The 18,107-nt window shown below is 49.8% G+C and overlaps 2 protein-coding genes across 3 annotated transcripts in view; both read left to right on the top strand.

The window, feature by feature from the left end:
• The window catches only part of SEC11A (SEC11 homolog A, signal peptidase complex subunit), a 30,343-nt gene extending 28,177 nt beyond the window's left edge, over positions 1–2,166 (top strand). The window contains exons 5-6 of the mRNA XM_084869318.1: positions 189–246; positions 1,650–2,166. Coding sequence (XP_084725444.1) covers positions 189–246; positions 1,650–1,700 — 109 coding nt within the window. The 3' untranslated portion in view covers positions 1,701–2,166. The remainder of the gene's footprint in view (positions 1–188; positions 247–1,649) is intronic.
• A 10,233-nt stretch (positions 2,167–12,399) lies between these two features.
• NMB (neuromedin B) lies at positions 12,400–17,910 on the top strand. Of its 2 annotated transcripts, none has more exons than XM_084869325.1 (3): positions 12,400–12,816; positions 15,090–15,262; positions 17,652–17,910. In XM_084869325.1, the coding sequence occupies exons 1-3, from the start codon at positions 12,657–12,659 to the stop codon at positions 17,799–17,801; spliced, it is 483 nt and encodes a 160-aa protein (XP_084725451.1). In that variant the 5' UTR covers positions 12,400–12,656; the 3' UTR covers positions 17,802–17,910. The 2 variants fall into 2 exon arrangements, with proteins under 2 accessions (XP_084725451.1, XP_084725452.1); XM_084869326.1 differs by having other exon boundaries at positions 17,647–17,910.
• The last annotated feature ends 197 nt before the right edge of the window (positions 17,911–18,107 follow it).

Raw genomic sequence — 18,107 nt, 5'->3', positions numbered from 1 at the left:
TAGAGTGGCAATGTCCCTAACTTCCCTGTCACCGGGCTGCTGAAAGGATCTATAGGGTGACGGTATATACAAACGGACTTCGCGAACTGACACTTAATTTTCTGTGGGAGACACTGAGAGTGCTCAGTAGATGATAACTACATAGGAAGTTCTGTGACCGTCATTTTTTTGTTTGTTTCTTTGTGTAGATTTGTTCCTTATATTGGGATTGTGACAATCCTCATGAACGACTATCCTAAATTTAAGGTAAGATCCCGTACTTTATGTATTTCTTGATCTATTTCTGCTTTTTGGATTTTTGTTGTTGTTGTTCATTAGAGATAGAGAAGCATCGGACATATGGTCAAACCTCAGAGGCAAGGCAGGGGAGGGAGGGCAGGTGGGAAGAGATCAGCCAATGACCTTGAATGCATAAGCCAGGAACACGGACAATAGGGGGGTGAAGACCTGGGTGGGAGGGGGACAAGGGCCGGCTGGGAGAGGTCCATGGGGGGAAACGGGGAAGTCTGTAATACTTTCAGCAATAAAGACTTAAAAAAAAAAAAAATCCTACCTATACTTTATGACCCATTAAATATGTGATCTTTTGCTCCATTTTTTTTTTTTTTTTTTTTTTTAATATATTTTATTCATTTTTCACAGAGAGGAAGAGAGAGGGATAGAGAGTCAGAAACATCGATGAGAGAGAATCATCGATCGGCTGCCTCTTGCACGCCCCCCACTGGGGATGTGCCCACAACCAAGGTACATGCCCTCAACCGGAATCGAACCCGGGACCTTTCAGTCCGCTTTTGCTCCATTTTGGAGCACTATTAAATGGATGACCCTTAAAAGAGAAGACTAACCTGTTAGTCTTACATAAATTCTTTTTTTTTTTTTTTTTTTAATATTTTTTATTGAGTTTTTACAGAGAGGAAGGGAGAGGGATAGAAAGCTAGAACCATTGATGAGTGAGAAACATTGACCAGTTGCCTCCTGCACACCTCCTACTGGGGATGTGCCCTCAACCAAGGTACATGCCCTTGACCGGAATCAAACCTGGGACCTTTCAGTCCGCAGGCCGACGCTCTACCCACTGAGCCAAACCAGTTTCAGCAGTCTTATATAAATTCCTGCTGATAGGCTAGTATCGGAAATCCTGCCCGAAGGATATGGGTGTGTCCCATAACCTCAATAAAAGGGCTGGCAAGGCCAGAGCGGGGTGTAGTCGTCCCCCTAGAGGTGGGATCCCGCTTGGCCCCCAATATTCACAAATTAATACATTAAAAAAAGAAGAAGAAGAAGAAGCCAGAACCGGTGTGGCTCAGTGGATAGAGCATCGGCCTTCGGACTGGAAGGTCCCAGGTTCGATTCCGGTCAATGGCATGTACCTTGGTTGCGGGCACATCCCCAGTGGGGGTTGTGCAGGAGGCAGCTGATCTATGATTCTCTCTCATCGATGTTTCTAGCTCTCTATCCCTCTCCTTTCCTGTCTGTAAAAAAATCAATAAAATATATTTTAAAAAATAAATTAAAAAAAGAAGACTAATTGGATAGTGAATGTTATAGTCTGGTCACAAAAGCTTATTTGTTGAGGACCAGGAACCTGTAAGGCTGCCCTGACTGGCTGTCTCTCTCTCTCTCTCTCTCTCTCTCCCCCTCCCTCCCAGTACGCAGTGCTCTTCCTGCTGGGCCTCTTCGTGCTGGTCCATCGGGAGTGAGAAGCCAGCCGCCTCCCGGGGAGGTGCCGCGCCTTGTGTTACTGACGTTCGCAGTAGATGTCGGTCTGTGGCTGGTGGAGGGGCGCACGCACAGGCCGCCCCCTCCCGGTTTGCATTCGTTTCTGTCCCCTCCCAGGGTCTGTCTGGGCCGGTGTCCATCCGTCCGCGCCCCGCCCCGCCGGGCGCGCGCGCGCGCGCGCGCGCGCTCCAGGGGACTGTCACTCACAGGATCTCCCACGCTGTCATTGTCCCACTTCCGCGCTTTTGTACAGCCCCGTGGGTTTTTTATATTAAAAGGTTGAGCCAAAGCCCCCAGTGTTTGTATTTCGAAGCCAAGCTTCGCTTTTAAAGTGCCTACACAGAGCTGGGAAGCCACCGTTACCCCCTGCTAACGGGAATGGCGCATCCTGAGGTGGTCGGGAGTTTTAACGTTTTAAAATGTTCAATAAAAGACTTTGCATATCGATCCCTTCCTTTCTTTATCCCCCCGGCTTGTGTTTGTCACAAGGGCGAGCTTTCCTCCTGCTCCTCCGCGGTTTGCCTCTCTCTCAGCGCTGGGCCCCGGCGCCCCCCGGGGAGATGACGGCTGCCACCCACGTGACCGCTCCTTGCGCGCCGTGAGGATTGTCCTCACCCTGCCGACGGTTTCTTTGTTCGTCGTGTTTCTTTTTGTTTTTGTGACGTCAGAGCGGCCACTGACGTCCATAGGGAGTCTCTTAGTCACAGAATAAACCCAGCTACTGCTGCTTAGAGATCCAGAAAAGTCTCACTCTGCTGCAGACTCCTAACCTTTCCCACGCTTGACACATTTGAGGAGGGAGGAGGGAGGTGATGGAGGGCAAGCATGTCTCCTTTCTTTATTCATTTATTTATTACATTTTATTTTATTTTATTTTTAAATATATTTTATTGATTTTTCACAGAGAGGAAGAGAGAGATAGAGAGTTAGAAACATCGATGAGAGAGAATCATCCATCAGCTGCCTCTTGCACACCCCCTACTGGGGATGTGCCCGCAACCAAGGTACATGCCACTGCCCGGAATCGAACCCAGGACCCTTCAGTCCGCAGGACGACGCTCTATCCACTGAGCCAAACCGGTCCTGGCAATTTTATTTATTACATTTTATTGATTTTTTTTTTTTTTTTTTTTTTTTTTTTTTTTTACACAGAGGAAGGGAGAGGGATAGAGAGCTAGAAACATCGATGAGAGAGAATCATCCATCAGCTGCCTCCTGCACACACCCCACTGGGGATGCGCCCGCAACCACTGCACATGCCCCTGACCGGAATCGAACCTGGGGCCTTTCAGTCCACAGGTCGACGCTCTATCCACTGAGCCAAACCGGTTTTTGCTCTGCAAACCTCAGGCGGCAAGGTTTCCAGTGTCCAAAGCAAAGCCAGATGTTTCTCTTATTATCGATTGAGGCAGTTAGGGAGAGTAGGAGAAGCCATCGTGTTTGAATCACAAAGTACTCTTAATTCCTTGTTATGTCTCTTTTTTTAATTTTCTTTTTTAAATATATATATATTTTTATTGATTTCAGAGAGGAAGGGAAAGGGACAGAAACGTCAATGATGAGCCGAAACCGGTTTGGCTCAGTGGATAGAGCGTCGGCCTGCAGACTGAAAGGTCCCAGGTTCGATTCCGGTCAAGGGCATGTGCATTGGTTGCGGGCACATCCCCAATGGTGTGTGCAGGAGGCAGCTGGTCGATGTTTCTCTCTCATCAAAGTTTCTAGTTCTCTATCCCTCTCCATTCCTCTCTGTAAAAAATCAATAAAATATATATATTTTTAAAAATCAATGATGAGAGAAAAATCATTGAGTAGCTGCCTCCTGCACGCCCCCTACTTGAGGAGATCGAGCCTGCAACCTGGATATGTGCCCTTGGCTGGAATCGAACCTGGGACCCCTTAGTCCGCAAGCCGATGCTCTATCCACTGAGCCACACAGGCTAGCGCTCCTTGTTTTCTTATATTAACGTGAAATCTCAGAGTAAGCACGTTTTCTGCCTTGGGCTAAATGCACTCTTTCTGTTATTTGTCCAGCTGAAGTGGGAATCAGTTCACACTTGAATGCTAATGGAGTGGGAATAGGGACCATTGATCCTCGGAAGGCCTCCCCTGTGGAGAGCAGTGCCATCCCCAAGCCATTAACAAGGCTCTAGCCTTCCTGCTTGGGAGATGGGCTCTTAAGGAGCCCAGCAGAGCGGGGAGCTTGGCAAGTCACAGCTGACAAGTGCCTCCTGGGACCGGTCTGGGAGGCGTCTGTTTCGTCATGAGCCACGCAGAGCACCCCCGTGCGGATGGCAGAAAATGGCTCCTCTCCCCTCATCTGCTTGGTTGCGGGCACATCCCCAGTGGGGAGTGTGCAGGAGGCAGCTCACCGATGATTCTCTCTCACCGATGTTTCTAACTCTCTATTCCTCTCTGTAAAAACTCAATAAAATATATTTTTTAAGAAAAGATAAATATAGCCGAAACCGGTGTGGCTCAGTGGATAGAGCATTGGTCTGCGGACTGAAGGGTCCCAGGTCCGATTCTGGTCAAGGGCATGGACCTTGGTTGCGGGCACATCCCCAGTGGGGGCTGTGCAGGAGGCAGCTGATCGATGATTCCCTCTCATCGATGTTTCTAACTCTATTCCTCTCTCTTTCTCTCTGTAAAAACTCAATAGAATATATATTTTTTTAAAAGATAAATAGATATAAAGATACTGCTCTCTTTTCCCCTGTAGCCTCTAGCAGCATAGACCTATTCAACATAACAATGAGCTGGACCCAGAGGCAGTAAGTAGGGTAGCCATTATTATTGCGCTGTTATGCTGGGGCAGAGCATATGAATCATTAAAGCAATTTGTACTTTCCTGTTACTTACTAAGTACATTATCTCGGTCTTGCCAAATTTGAATCTGAAATTTTTCTCTCTCCCTGGTCCCAGCATGCTCCCTCCTCAGAATAGTTCACGTTAATCCTGTTTCCTCCTTTTGTGTGTGCCCTTGGGCTCCTCTGTGTGCTCTTTCGCCGTCAGAGAAGTATTTATTGGTGTTGATCACTTTTTTTTTTTAATATATTTTATTGATTTTTTAGAGAGTGAAATGGAGAGAGAAAGAGAGCTAGAAATGTTGATGAGAGAGGAATACCGACCAGCTGCCCCTTGCACACCTCCTATCGGGGATGTGCCCGCAACCAAGGTACGTGCCCTGACCGGAATCGAAACTGGGACCTTTCAGTCCGCAGACCGATGCTCTATCCACTGAGCCACACGGGTTTCGGCGAGAGCTTGATCTTAGAATAGAGGCTTTGTTATCCTTAAGTGCATTTGCTGGTCATTTGTACAAGTTGTTCCCAAGTCCAAGTGCCCCCTTGGGGTATCTCAGCATCTGACGCAGCCTCCTTAGGACACGTATCACTCGGCTGAGCATCAGAAATGATCCAGCAGATTCTAGCAGCTGAATGGATTGTCCACATTCCTCGGGGTCAGGCTGGCCAGTCTATGCTGCTGTTTTTCTTTTTTTTAAATATATTTTATTGATTTTTTTTACAGAGAGGGATAGGGAGTTAGAAACATCGATGAGAGAGAATCATCGATCAGCTGCCTCTTGCACAACCCTTACTGGGGATATGCCCGCAACCAAGGTACATGCCCCTGAGCGGAATCGAACCCGGAACCTTACAATCTGCTGGCCAACGCTCTATCCACTGAGCCAAACCGGTTTCGGCTGCTGTTGTTTTTTCTTTCCAGCTGAGTGTATCTGACACTATCCTCTGTAGTTTACTAGGACTGTAAAGAGTACCAGACCAAGAAGTGTGAGAGACTAGAATATGCAGTTGCTATCAAAAAATAGTGAAGCCCTAGCTGGCTTGGCTCAGTGAATAGAGCATCAGCCTGTGGACTGAAGGGTCTCAGGTTTGATTCTGGTCAGGGACACATGTCTGGGTTGCGGGCTCAATCCCCCGTGAAGGGGGCATGCAGGAGGCAGCCAATCAATATTCTTTCTCATCATTGATGTTTCTCTCTCCCTCTCCCTTCCTCTCTGAGATCAATAAAAATATATTTTTATTTATATATATATATATATATATATATATATATATATTTATTTATTTATTTATTTATTTATTTATTTTATTATTTTTTTTTTTACAGAGAGGAAGAGAGAGGGACAGAGAGTTAGAAACATAGACGAGAGTCATCGATCAGCTGCCTCTTGCACACCCCCTACTGGGGATGTGCCTGCAACCAAGGTACATGCCCTTGACCGGAATCAAACCTGGGTCCCTCCAGTCCCCAGGCCGACGCTCTATCTGTTGAGCCAAACCGGTTTCAGCATATTCCACATTCTTGTATCCTTGACATTGGTCTCACTGTACAGCCAGCCCTCCAGTCTTTGCTTCTGCTGGTCACTTTCCCCGGAGTGTCCGCTCACTGCTCCACCTGCTAAAAGCTTTCTCATCCAGCAGCCATTTATTGAGCATCGATCCGTGCCAGGTTTGGGGCTAGGCCCTGGGGATGCAGAATGAGTGAGACCAGGTCCCTCCTGTGCCAGGAACCCAGGGCCTTAGGAGGGGCAACTTGGAACAGATGTTTTCCACACGACATCCTAGGTGCAGAGGGAGAGATGTGCAGGGAGCTCAAAAGAGTGTTTTGGGTTTTTTTTGTTTTGGTTTTAAATATATTTTTTGTTGATTTTTTACAGAGAGGAAAGGAGAGGGACAGAGAGCTGAAAACATCGATGAGAGAGAAACCGGTTTGGCTCAGTGGATAGAGCTTCGGCCTGCAGACTGAAAGGTCCTGGGTTCGATTCCGGTCAAGGGCATGTACCTGGGTTGTGGGCATATCCCCAGTGTGGGGTGTGCAGGAGGCAGCTGGTCGATGTCTCACTCATTCTGCATCCCCAGGGCCCGCACAGTTTAGACTTATTTATACCCTGCGTTGTTCCACAGAGATGCTATTAAGACGTATGATGAGCTATATAAAATAATTGAAGGATTTGGGATTGAAATAGCACGGGAAGAGAAAAGGATGAGTACACAGACGGTGAGACACTTGGAAAGGTTCTGTTGTCAGGTTGGTTCTCAGCTCCTTCGGGGTTGATGTAAAGAGGCACATAGTTATGTCTGTCCTTTATGGAGTAGGCTAAACGGAATAAAAATCAACAACTTGTAGTGACATCAGGGACCAAGAAATTTCTCTTCTGGGACCTCCTTGCCATTCTGTAATCCCTGTATTTATTAGCCTAATGTTTGTTTTTGTTTTGTTGGGGTTTTTTTTTAATTATTTTTTATTGATATCAGAGAGGAAGGGAGAGGGAGAGAGAAACATCAATAATGATAGCGAGTCACTGAGCGGCTGCCTCCTGCATGCTCCCTCCTGGGGATTGAACCTGCAACCCGGGCATATGCCCTTGACCAGAATCGAACCTGGGATTCTTCAGTCCTCAGGCCGATGCTCTATCCACTGAGCCAAACCGGTCTCGGCTACCCTACTTTCCTTTTTTTTTTTTTTTTTTTTTAATATATTTTATTGATTTTTAACAGAGAGAAAGGGAGAGAGATAGAGAGCTAGAAACGTCAATGAGAGAGAAACATCGACCAGCTGCCTCCTGCACACCCCCCACAGGGGATGTGCCCGCAACCAAGGTACATGCCCTTGACCGGAATCGAACCTGGGACCCTTCAGTCCGCAGACTGACGCTCTACCACTGAGCCAAACCGGCTTCGGCTACCCTACTTTCCTTAAGTTTGTGTTATAAAAACAACAGTTATTCCTCTTCCATGCAGCTATGTTACTATATTGAATATGACTTCCAAACTGTAGATTGTTGTCCTACGAATCTTAGGAGTCTCTGGAATGTCTTGATTAAGAATCATTTCTCTTGAGCCCTCCCTGCAGTTGGTTAGTTTGTTTAGCTGGGTTCCAGATTTAATTCCAGTAGTCTCGTTAAAAGGATTTGTCCTCAGACTTACGTCAGGCAAGTAATTAAATCAACTAGCATGAAAAAATAAAAGTAATAAAATAAAATAAATCAACTAGCATGAAGTTTGATCAAAGCTGTCAGACTGGCCGGTTTGAAACCGGTTTGGCTCGGTGGATAGAGCGTCAGCCTGTGGACTGAAGGGTCCCGGGTTTGATTCTGGTCAATGGCATGTACCTTGGTTGGTTGTTTGCACATCCCCAGTTGGGAGCGTGCAGGAGGTAGCTGATCGATGTTTCTCTCTCATCGATGTTTCTAACTATCCCTCTCTCTTCCTCTCTGTAAAAAATCAATAAAATATATTAAATAAATAAAAAAGCTGTCAGCCTGGCAACTTAATTAAGTGGAAAAGAGAGAACTTTGTATAGAACTTGTCTCTTGGAATTGGTCCAAAGGAGAGATAGATATGCTAGCATTTTATTATTTTTATTTATTTATTTTAATATATTTTATTGATTTTTTAGAGAGAGGAAGAGAGAGGGATAGAGAGTTAGAAACATCAATGGGAATCATTGACCAGCTGCCTCTTGCACGCCCCCCACTGGGGACGCGCCTGCAACCAAGGTACATGCCCTTGACCCGAATCGAACCCGGGACCTTTCAGTCTGCAGGTCGACGCTCTATCCACTGAGCCAAACCGGTTTCTGCTGTGCTAGCATTTTAGTTTATCAAGAAGTTCACGGTGAAGAGGCATGTGCAACGGCGTTTTGTTGACTTTGTGTCACCACCGGGAACCTCCGCTGCTGCCCAGGGAACCTTCCGCCCTGTAACGGGCTTCAGGCTGAATCAGGCTTTGCTCTCCCCAGGGTCCGGCTAATAACACCGAGGACTTGGAATCCGCCGTGAGCTCTGCTAAGTGCTTTTGAGTTTATAATAGAGTTTTTCTTTTCTTCCATTTAGTCCTCAAAATAAACTCCATTTTACAAAAGAGAGAAACCGGAAGTTGTGCTCTGCCCAGCATCTTCCGGGTCCTGGAAGAGGGAGCCAGAGCTTGAAGTCGGTCCCTTTATCATGTCACAGCGCTGCGTGTCGTAACCCATTTTCTACTCTTTTTTCTAATTTTCCACAGAGAGGAAGAGAGGGATAGAGAGTCAGAAACATCGATGAGAGAGAATCAGCAATCAGCCGCCTCCTGCACACCCCCCACCACCGGGGATGTGCCCGCAACCAAGGCACGTGCCCTTGACCGGGATCGAACCCCGGGGACCCTTCAGTCTGCAGACCAACGCTCTATCCACTGAGCCAAACCGGTTTCGGTGCATTTTCTACTCTTAGATAGAGCGTCTATTGAGACTCTTATTTGGAATAAACCCCACCATTGCAAAGCCCCTGGGAGTAGTTTTTAAAGGCTCGGCATTGTGGATTTGCTCAGAATAGTCCATCTGGATACAGTGAGATCCTCGGGCAGATTGCCAAGCCTTGAAACCTTTTTGAGGTTTAAAGAGTATTTCCTTCAGTTACCGAAATGCCTCCTGAAACACATGACAATTTCACCCAAATAATGACAAAGGCTGGGCCAGGCCATCGTGCTTCCTTAGATATTCATACCTTCCCTGGCCATCTGTGCCATTTTCCTGCTCTCTTAGTCACATGAGGATTGTCATCACCCTCATTAGAGAGAGGAGGAGGAAGAGGGAGGGAGAGAGAGAAAAACAGGCTCCCTGCTGAGGACCAAGCCTAGGCATGTGCCCTGACTGGGAATTGAATGGGTGACCTCTCGGAGCATGGGGCGACACTCAGTCATCTAAGCCACACCGACCGTATTTTCTCCTTTTGTGAATATTGCCTTTAAAAAAAAAATAAATAATAGCCGAAACCGGTTTGGCTCAGTGGTAGAGCGTCGGCTTGGGGACTGAAGGGTCCCGGGTTCGATTCCGGTCAAGGGCATGTACCTTGGTTGCGTGCATATCCCCAGTAGGGGGTGTGCAAGAGGCAGCTGATCGATGACTCTCTCTCATTGATGTTTCTAACTATCTCTCTCCCTTTCTCTCTGTATAAAATCAATAAAATAGATATTTAAAAAAAAAAAATAATAATAATAATAGCCGAAACCGGTTTGGCTCAGTGATAGAGCGTCCGTCTGTAGACTGAAAGGTCCCGGGTTCGATTCCGGTCAAGGGCATGTACCTTGGTTGCGGGCACATCCCCGTTGGGGGGTGTGCAGGAGGCAGCTGGTCGATGTTTCTCTCTCATCGACGTTTCTAGCTCTCTATCTCTCTCTCTTCCTCTCTGTAAAAAATCAATAAAATATATATATATATATTTTTTAAACAGATCCCTTAAAGCACTCTGCTGGCTCCTGAGTGTTCCCTCCAATTACTGCATCGGAGGACCAGAGGGGACGGGGTGGGCGTGTGACTGATGAGAGGAGAGGGAGGGGGCCGCCAGGGGAGGACTATTACGGGAGGTGATAAGAGCTGTATCTGTACACCGTGGCTCAGCAGCCACAAGAATACCAGGAGGTGTCGATGCCACGGTGGGAGATGGGAAGCAAGGAAATGGGGGGGAGAGCCAGGTTAGAGGTCCCTGCCCTGGGTGTCACGCTCCTGGAGGCTCAGCATGACAAGCAGCTTCTCCTCTACGCTTCCCCTTTAAGGAGGAGGGGGGGTGTCACAGGGCCAGCAGGCAGCAGTGCCACACTGAGCAGTGTTTCAGGGAAGCATCTGGGTCCACCTCTCTCCCCCATGAGATGGTTGACTCCCTTGGGAGCAGGAAATTAGCTTTTTAAAAAATTATGATTATTGACTTCAGAGAGGAAGAAGAGGGAGAGAGAGAGAGAGAGAAACATCCGTGATGAGAGAATCCTGGATGGGCTGCCTCCTGCGCGCCCCCTGCTGGGGATAGAGCCCGCAACCCGGGCACGTGCCCTGACTGGGAATCGAACCGTGACCTCCTGGTTCATAGGTCCATGCTCAACCACTGAGCCCCTGTGGCTGGGCCAGGTGATTATCTTTTGTTCCCCCTCCTTCAGTGCCTCCATAGTGCTCTGAACAGTATTGGGTAGTAAACATTTCAGCTAAAGAAGTGTATTTTCCTGGAGCACAGCTTTTTTGCCTGCTCATAAAGCAATGCCACCGACCCAGAAGTTCCTTCCTAGAATGACTGGACCTCTCCTTGGGAGTGGGCAGTGCTATAGGACCACACGAAAGCCGCCAGAAACTGTAAAAGGATGAAAAACAGGGCAGTGTAGCCGAAGCCGGTGTGGCTCAGTGGGTAGAGCGTCAGCCTGCGGACTGAAGGGACCCAGGTTTGATTCTGATCAAGGGCATGTACCTTGGTTGCGGGCACATCCCCAGTGGGGGTGTGCAGGAGGCAGCTGATCGATGTTTCTAACTCTATCCCTCTTCCTTCCTCTCTGTAAAAAATCAATAAAATATACATAAAATAAAATAAAACAGGGCAGCCGAAACCGGTGTGGCTCAGTGGATAGAGCGCTGGCCTGCAGACTGAAGAGTCCCGGGTTCGATTCCAGTTAAGGGCCTGTGCCTTGGTTGCGGGCACATCCCCAGTGGGGGATGTGCAGGAGGCAGCTGGTCGATGACTCTCATCGATGTTTCCATCTCTCTATCCCTCTCCCTTCGTCTCTGTATAAAACCAATAAAATATATTTAAAATAAAAACCAAAACAGGGCCGTGTCGTTATTCCCGTCTGGTAATTGAAGAAAGTGAAGTTCCAGGACGTCACCCGGGGGGGATACGGACTCCTAGTCCAGTGCTCACTCCCCTGACCCACAGATCTGCCTCCTCCCGCCCCAACAGACGGCCAGGCTCTCCCCAGCAGGGCGGGGGTGGGAGGGGCGTCTCCTTCTCCCATCTCCATTCTACCCTCCCACCCCAGGCACCTGCTGTGGTTCCTGGTGAGAGCTGGCCAGACCCCCCAGGGGCGGGGAGCCCCTCTAGCGCCTGGCACTCTGGGGGCACTGACACCTTTGCAGCAAGGCAGGGGGCATCCTTGCCCCCAATTTTGCCCTCCTGAAGGGAGGCTTAGAGGTGAACTAATCACTCCGGCCAAAGCCGGTGTGAGCCCCAACCGGTGTGGCTCAGTGGATAGAGCATCAGCCTGTGAACTGGAAGGTCCCGGGTTCGATCCCAGTCAAGGGCATGTACCTTGGTTGCGGGCACATCCCCAGTGGGGGGTGTGCAGGAGGCAGCTGGTGGATGTTTCTCTCTCATCGATGTTTCTAACTCTCTATCCTTCTCTCTTCCTCTCTGTAACAAATCAATAAAATACATGAGGAAAAAAAAGTCAAGAAAATTTAAAAAAAACAGGGTAGTGTAGCTGAAACCCGTGTGGCTCAGTGGATAGAGCGTCGGCCTGCAAACTAAAAGGTCCTGGGTTCGATTCTGGTCAAGGGCATGTACATTGGTTGCTGGCACATCTCCAGTAGGGGGTGTGCAGGAGGCAGCTGATCGATGTTTCTCTCTCATCGATGTTTCTATCTCTCTTCCTTCTTCTCTGTAAAAAAAAATCAATAAAATATATTTTTTTAAAAAAAGGGCATGTACCTTGGTTGCGGGCACATCCCCAGTGGGGAGTGTGCAAAAGGCAGCTGATCGATGTTTTTCTCCGATCGATGTTTCTAACTCTCTATCCCTCTCGGTTTCTCTCTCTAAAAAAAAATAAAATAAATAAAATATATTTTAGAAAGAAAGAAAGAGAAAGAAAGAAAGAAAGAAAGAAAGCAAGCAAGCAAGCTAGCTGGTGGGAGTGGAGAGGGAGGGCCAGGTCCTTAGCAAGAGGCGGTGCAAACACCCCTCGGAAGCGGTGGCCCCTGGGGCAGGCCTGCGGGAACCCAGGTTGTGGGGGCCCTGACCCAGGCCTGGGAGAAGGGCTAGGGGGCGGGGCTGGCGCTGGGGGCGGGGCTCAGGCAGGCCCCGCCCCCAGGGCGCGGGTTTAAAAGCTGGGAAGCCGGGCTGGGAGCGGAGCCGCTGTGCAAGCTCGCAGCTCTGCCCTGCATCCCGCATCCCGGCCACCGCGATGGCCCTGCGGGCGGGGGGCGCCCGGTGGCTCCTCGGCGCCGTCTTGCTCTTGGCTCTGCTCGCTGCCAGCGCCGCCTCCCTTGGCTGGGACCTCCGGGAGCCCCGCAGCCGGGCCGGCAGAATCCGTGTGCACCCGCGGGGCAACCTCTGGGCCACCGGTGAGTGTCTGGGACCCGGCAGGCGCCCCTGGCCAGCCTGCTCTCATCCATCCCCCTTTCCTTTTCCGGCCGCCCCCTCGGCCACAGGCATCGGGGTCTGGGCTGGTGCGGACCCTGGAACTCCTCTCATTTATCTAATTTAATAGATGGGGAACTCCTCTAATTCAATAGATGGGGAGCTTGCCGAAACCGGTTTGGCTCAATGGATAGAGCGTCGGCTTGGGGACTGAAGGGTCCCGGGTTCGATTCCGGTCAAGGGCATGTACCTTGGTTGCGGGCATATCCCCAGTTGGGGGTGTGCAAGAGGCAGCTGATCGATGACTCTCTCTCATCGATGTTTCTAACTCTCTATCTCTCTCCCTTTCTCTCTGTACAAAATCAATAAAATATATTTTTTTTAAAAATAGATGGGGAGCTTGAGACCCAGACAGGTGAGAGAGTCACTAAGATCACCCAGCTAGTATATAGATAGATAGATAGATAGATAGATAGATAGAATTGATTTTTTTTTTTACAGAGAGGAAGGGAGACAGATAGAAAGTTAGAAACATCGATCAGCTGCCTCCTGCGCACCACCCACTGGGGATGTGCCAACACCAAGGTACATGCCCTTGACCAGAATCGAACCCGGGACCCTTCAGTCCACAGGCCGACGCTCTATCCATTGAGCCAAACCGGTCTTGGCCACTCAGCTAGTTTTAAGCAGAGCTGAGGCCGGCTGCTGCTTCTGCCTCCCAGCTCTGCCCCTTCTTGTTCAGACAAGATCCTACCGGACCGTGAACAACAAAAACACATACCTGCCCACAAGGGAATCTAAAAAATCAAATGAATAAAAAAAAAATCTGAAGGACAGAATGGACTGGTGAATAGAATAGAATCAGGGGCATAGAAAGGGAGTGGACCGACAAGTCTCAGGGGAAAGGGGGTCTGAGAATTGTCAGTCCACTAACTATTATTTGTCAAAACCTTACACCTCTGGATGAAGACAGTGGCAGGGGGTAAGGGCATGGGGTGGGATGGAAATCAGGTGGAGGGGAGATATGGGGAGGGGGAGAGGAACACCTGTAATAATTTAAACAATAAAGATTTATTATATTATCATAAATAAAAATAAAAAACAAGATCCTATTGACTCCTCTCACTTCTGTCTTCTCCCTGCACCTCCTCTGCCCTTCCAGAAACCTCCTCCTTGTCCGCTTCCTTCTCTGCCCTTTGCTGTCCCCTCCTGAGCGGGCAGCACAGCTGGCAGAGCTGGCCCTGACCCTGGCCCATCCCACCTTCCAGCTGCGCTGTCCTCCCCACCCCCTCCACCTGTTCGGGGAAAGTTGAGATACAGGTTTTGCCTCCACAAGGGTCTTTACTGGTCCTTGGTGGAGAGTGTATTCCTCCCATGAGAACCAGAGGGTGGGAGAGATGGGGAGCTTCTCCCTGAATTCCTTATCTCTCTCCCTCTCTCTCCCTCTCTCTCCCTCTCTCTCCCTCTCTCTCCCTCTCTCTCTCCTCTCTCTCCCCTCTCTCCGCTCTCCGCTCTCCTCTCTCCTCTCTCCTCTCTCCTCTCTCCTCTCTCCTCTCTCCTCTCTCCTCTCTCCTCTCTCCTCTCTCCTCTCTCCTCTCTCCTCTCTCCTCTCTCCTCTCTCCTCTCTCCCCCCTCTCTCTCCCTCTCTCTCCCTCTCTCTCTCCTCTCTCTCCCCTCTCTCCGCTCTCCGCTCTCCTCTCTCCTCTCTCCTCTCTCCTCTCTCCTCTCTCCTCTCTCCTCTCTCCTCTCTCCTCTCTCCTCTCTCCTCTCTCCTCTCTCCTCTCTCCTCTCTCCTCTCTCCTCTCTCCCCCCTCTCTCTCCCCTCTCTCTCCCTCCTCTCTCCTCTCTCCTCTCTCCTCTCTCCTCTCTCCTCTCTCCTCTCTCCTCTCTCCTCTCTCCTCTCTCCCCCCTCTCTCTCCCCTCTCTCTCCCTCCTCTCTCCTCTCTCCTCTCTCCTCTCTCCTCTCTCCTCTCTCCTCTCTCCCCTCTCCTCTCTCCTCTCTCCCCCCTCTCTCTCCCCTCTCTCTCCCTCCTCTCTCCTCTCTCCTCTCTCCTCTCTCCTCTCTCCTCTCTCCTCTCTCCTCTCTCCTCTCTCCTCTCTCCTCTCTCCTCTCTCCCCCCTCTCTCTTCCCTCTCTCTCCCTCCTCTCTGCTCTCTGCTCTCTGCTCTCTCCTCTCTCCTCTCTCCTCTCTCCTCTCTCCTCTCTCCTCTCTTCTCTCGCTCTCTCTCTCTCTCTCTCATCGGAACTGCTTTTCTAGGTCACTTCATGGGAAAAAAGAGCCTTGAGCCCCCTGGCTCATCCCTCCTAAAGACAGCGCCCCACGTCTCTCTGGGGGAGCAGAGACTGCAGCCGAGTCACGATCTGCTCAGGATCCTCCTGCTGAAGAAAGCTCTGGCCATGAGCCCCCGGGGCCCAGCGCCTCACACCCAGGTGAGCCAGCCCCCACCGCTGACCCGGGAGAGGCCGAGCCAGGGCTGCCCCTGGGCCCGGCCCTGGGATCGGGGAGTGCCCGCCCAATCAGGGACTGATGGGCCCCAGAAACCCAGGGGTTCCAGGCTCTCTTTGGGATGCAGAGCTCAAAGGGAGAGGACTCCAAAGAAAGGAAGGTGACGCCCTGGCTGGTGTGGCTCAGTGGATAGAGCCTCAGCCTGCGGACTGAGGCTCTATTTGATTCCAGTCAAGAGCACATGCCGGAGTTGAGGGCTCCATCCCCAGTGGGGGTTGTGCAGGAGGCAGCCAATCAATGATTCTCTCTCGTCATTGATGTTCTTATCTCTCTCTCCTTTCTTCTTTGAAGTCAATAAAAATGTCCTTAAAAGAAAAAGAAATAAAGGAAGGAAGGTGAAGAAATCAAAAGAAAGGAAAATTTTAAAAAATAAGAAAGGGAGCTAAATAATAAAGAAAAAAGTGAGAGAGAGAGAGAGAGAGAGAGAGAGAGAGAGAGAGAGAGAAAGAAAGGAAGCTAACCTTCCCAGCAAACCCCAGGAAATAAGAAGTAGGGGAAGAGCCTGACTGGTGTGGCTCAGTGGATAGAGCGTTGGCCTGCGGATTCAAGGGTCCCAGGTTCAATTCCAGTCAAGGGCATATACCTTGGTTGTGGGCACATCCCCACTGGGGGATGTGCAGGAGGCAGCTGATTGATGTTTCTCTCTCATCGATGTTTCTAACTCTCTATCCCTCTCCCTTCCTCTCTGTGAAAAAATCAACTATATATATATATATATATATATATATATATATATATATATATGTAAATCACCCTTGGTTGGCCAAGCCAGCCTTAGTCTGTAGCCATTCCCTGCCTGTGGGCCGGTCTCTTTCTCCACACTGCCTTCCCCGGTCTGCTGTTGCTGTGTGTGGAAAGCAGAGTGAGCGGTAGGTGTGGGTTCTGGTGACAGTGTGCTAGCTCTTTGCCGAAACCGGTTTGGCTCAGTGGTAGAGCATCGGTCTGCGGACTGAAAGGTCCCGGGTTCGATTCCGGTCAAGGGCATGTACGTTGGTTGCAGGCACATCCCCAGTAGGGGGTATGCAAGAGGCAGCTGGTCGATGTTTCTCTCTCATCGATGTTTCTAGCTCTCTATCTCCCTCCTCCCTCCCTTCCTCTTTGTAAAAAATCAATAAAATATATTTTTAAACAAACAAACAAACAAAAAAAACACCCTAGCTCTGAGTAGCCGTGTAACCTTAGAAATGGCACTTAACCTCTCTAAGCCTCAACTCTCTCACCCATAAAATGGGGTAATGGTGCCATTTCTTGTTAAATGAGACCGTCTCATTTGCATGATGCCCAGCACGTCGAAAGACAGAAAGCGCTTAGTAAATGGGAGCTAGTAGGGTTTGAGTCACCTGTTGCTGACTCACCTTTTTTGGAATATATTCTTATTGATTTCAGAGAGGAAGGGAGAGGGAGAGAGAGAGATAGATACATCAATGATGAGAGAGAATCATTGATCGGCTGCCTCCTGCACGTCCCACACTGGGGATGGAGTCCACAACCCAGGCATGTGCCCTGACAGGGAATCGAACTGCGACCTCCTGGTTCATAGGTTGACACTCAACCACTGAGCCACACTGGCTGGGCCTGACTCGCCTTTGGATCCACCACTGTGCCTAGCATGCAAAGCACACATTTTAAAAATATATTTCATCGATTTTTTTACAGAGAGGGAGGGAGAGGGACAGAGAGTCAGAAACATCAATGAGAGAGAAACATCCATCAGCTGCCTCCTGCACACCCCACACCGGGGATGTGCCCCCAACCAAGGTACATGCCCTTGACCGGAATCGAACCTGGGACCCTTCGGTCCGCAGGCCGACGCTCTATCCACTGAGCCACACCGGTTTCCGCTAAAGCATACATTTTGAAAGAAGGGAGGGGCATGCCCTATAGAAGGTGTAGCTGTGACTCTCCTGATGCACAGAACCACCTGCCCCCGGGGGATCTCAGATGAAAGGACTGTCTATTCTGAAGGCAGATGATGTTACCTCTGGGGCCATTGTTCTAGAAGGCCTGAAACATGCAGATCAACTAGAGAATCTCAGAGGAAGCAGATACCCAGCCCTGGGGACGGGCTTCAGAAGTGAGGAAAATGCTCACACTGGCAGAGGGCCAGCCACCAACTCGGAATTTCCTTCCATGGTCCCCCTTGAATGTCAGGACCCCTCTGAGGTTTGGGGGGGCGGGGGGCGGAGGGGGGATGCCTCCGAGGAGAGTCTGTCCCTCGCCGACTCTGGATGCCCAGTCCTTAGGAATGGCAGAATGCCCTCTTAACTGCTCCCGGTGCCCAGGTCAGTTCTTCTGTGTTCCCCTTCAGTATAGGAGGCCGCTGGTGCAAATGCTGCAGAAGTGATGGCCTTGGCGAGGAAGACGCAGCCACGTGGCTTAGACCACGCCCATCCCGGGACCCCGGTACTGGCCCCATCCGGATGTAAATTCTGGGCTCAAATCGCTGTCACTCCATTTCTGTGATCTGTGGTCGGGTCACCAGGAATATCACCAGTGCAAACGCAAATGATGTCCCTGCTGTATTTCTTGCTTCCCTGTTGAAGTTGTGAATAAAACCCTGCTCTTTCCATAGAATGTCTGGTCCTCTCCTTCCAGTGTGTCTGAGGGGATGGGGTGAAGGGGGGCTGGAGATGGGGTGGGCTCCAAAATGCCCAGAACACTCTATGATACCAGCCTGGCACGGACTCGGAACTCCTCATTAGCTCCTTCAGCAAACAGGTACCCCACACCTGCTGTGCACCAGATCCTGTGCCAGGCAACTGGTTCTAC

This window comes from Pipistrellus hanaki (genome assembly GCF_964339955.1).
Source record: "Pipistrellus hanaki genome assembly, chromosome: 21".
NCBI lineage: Eukaryota > Metazoa > Chordata > Mammalia > Chiroptera > Vespertilionidae > Pipistrellus > Pipistrellus hanaki.
The sequence above is the reverse complement of the archived record's forward strand: the minus strand, read 5'-3'. Positions and strand labels throughout refer to the sequence as shown.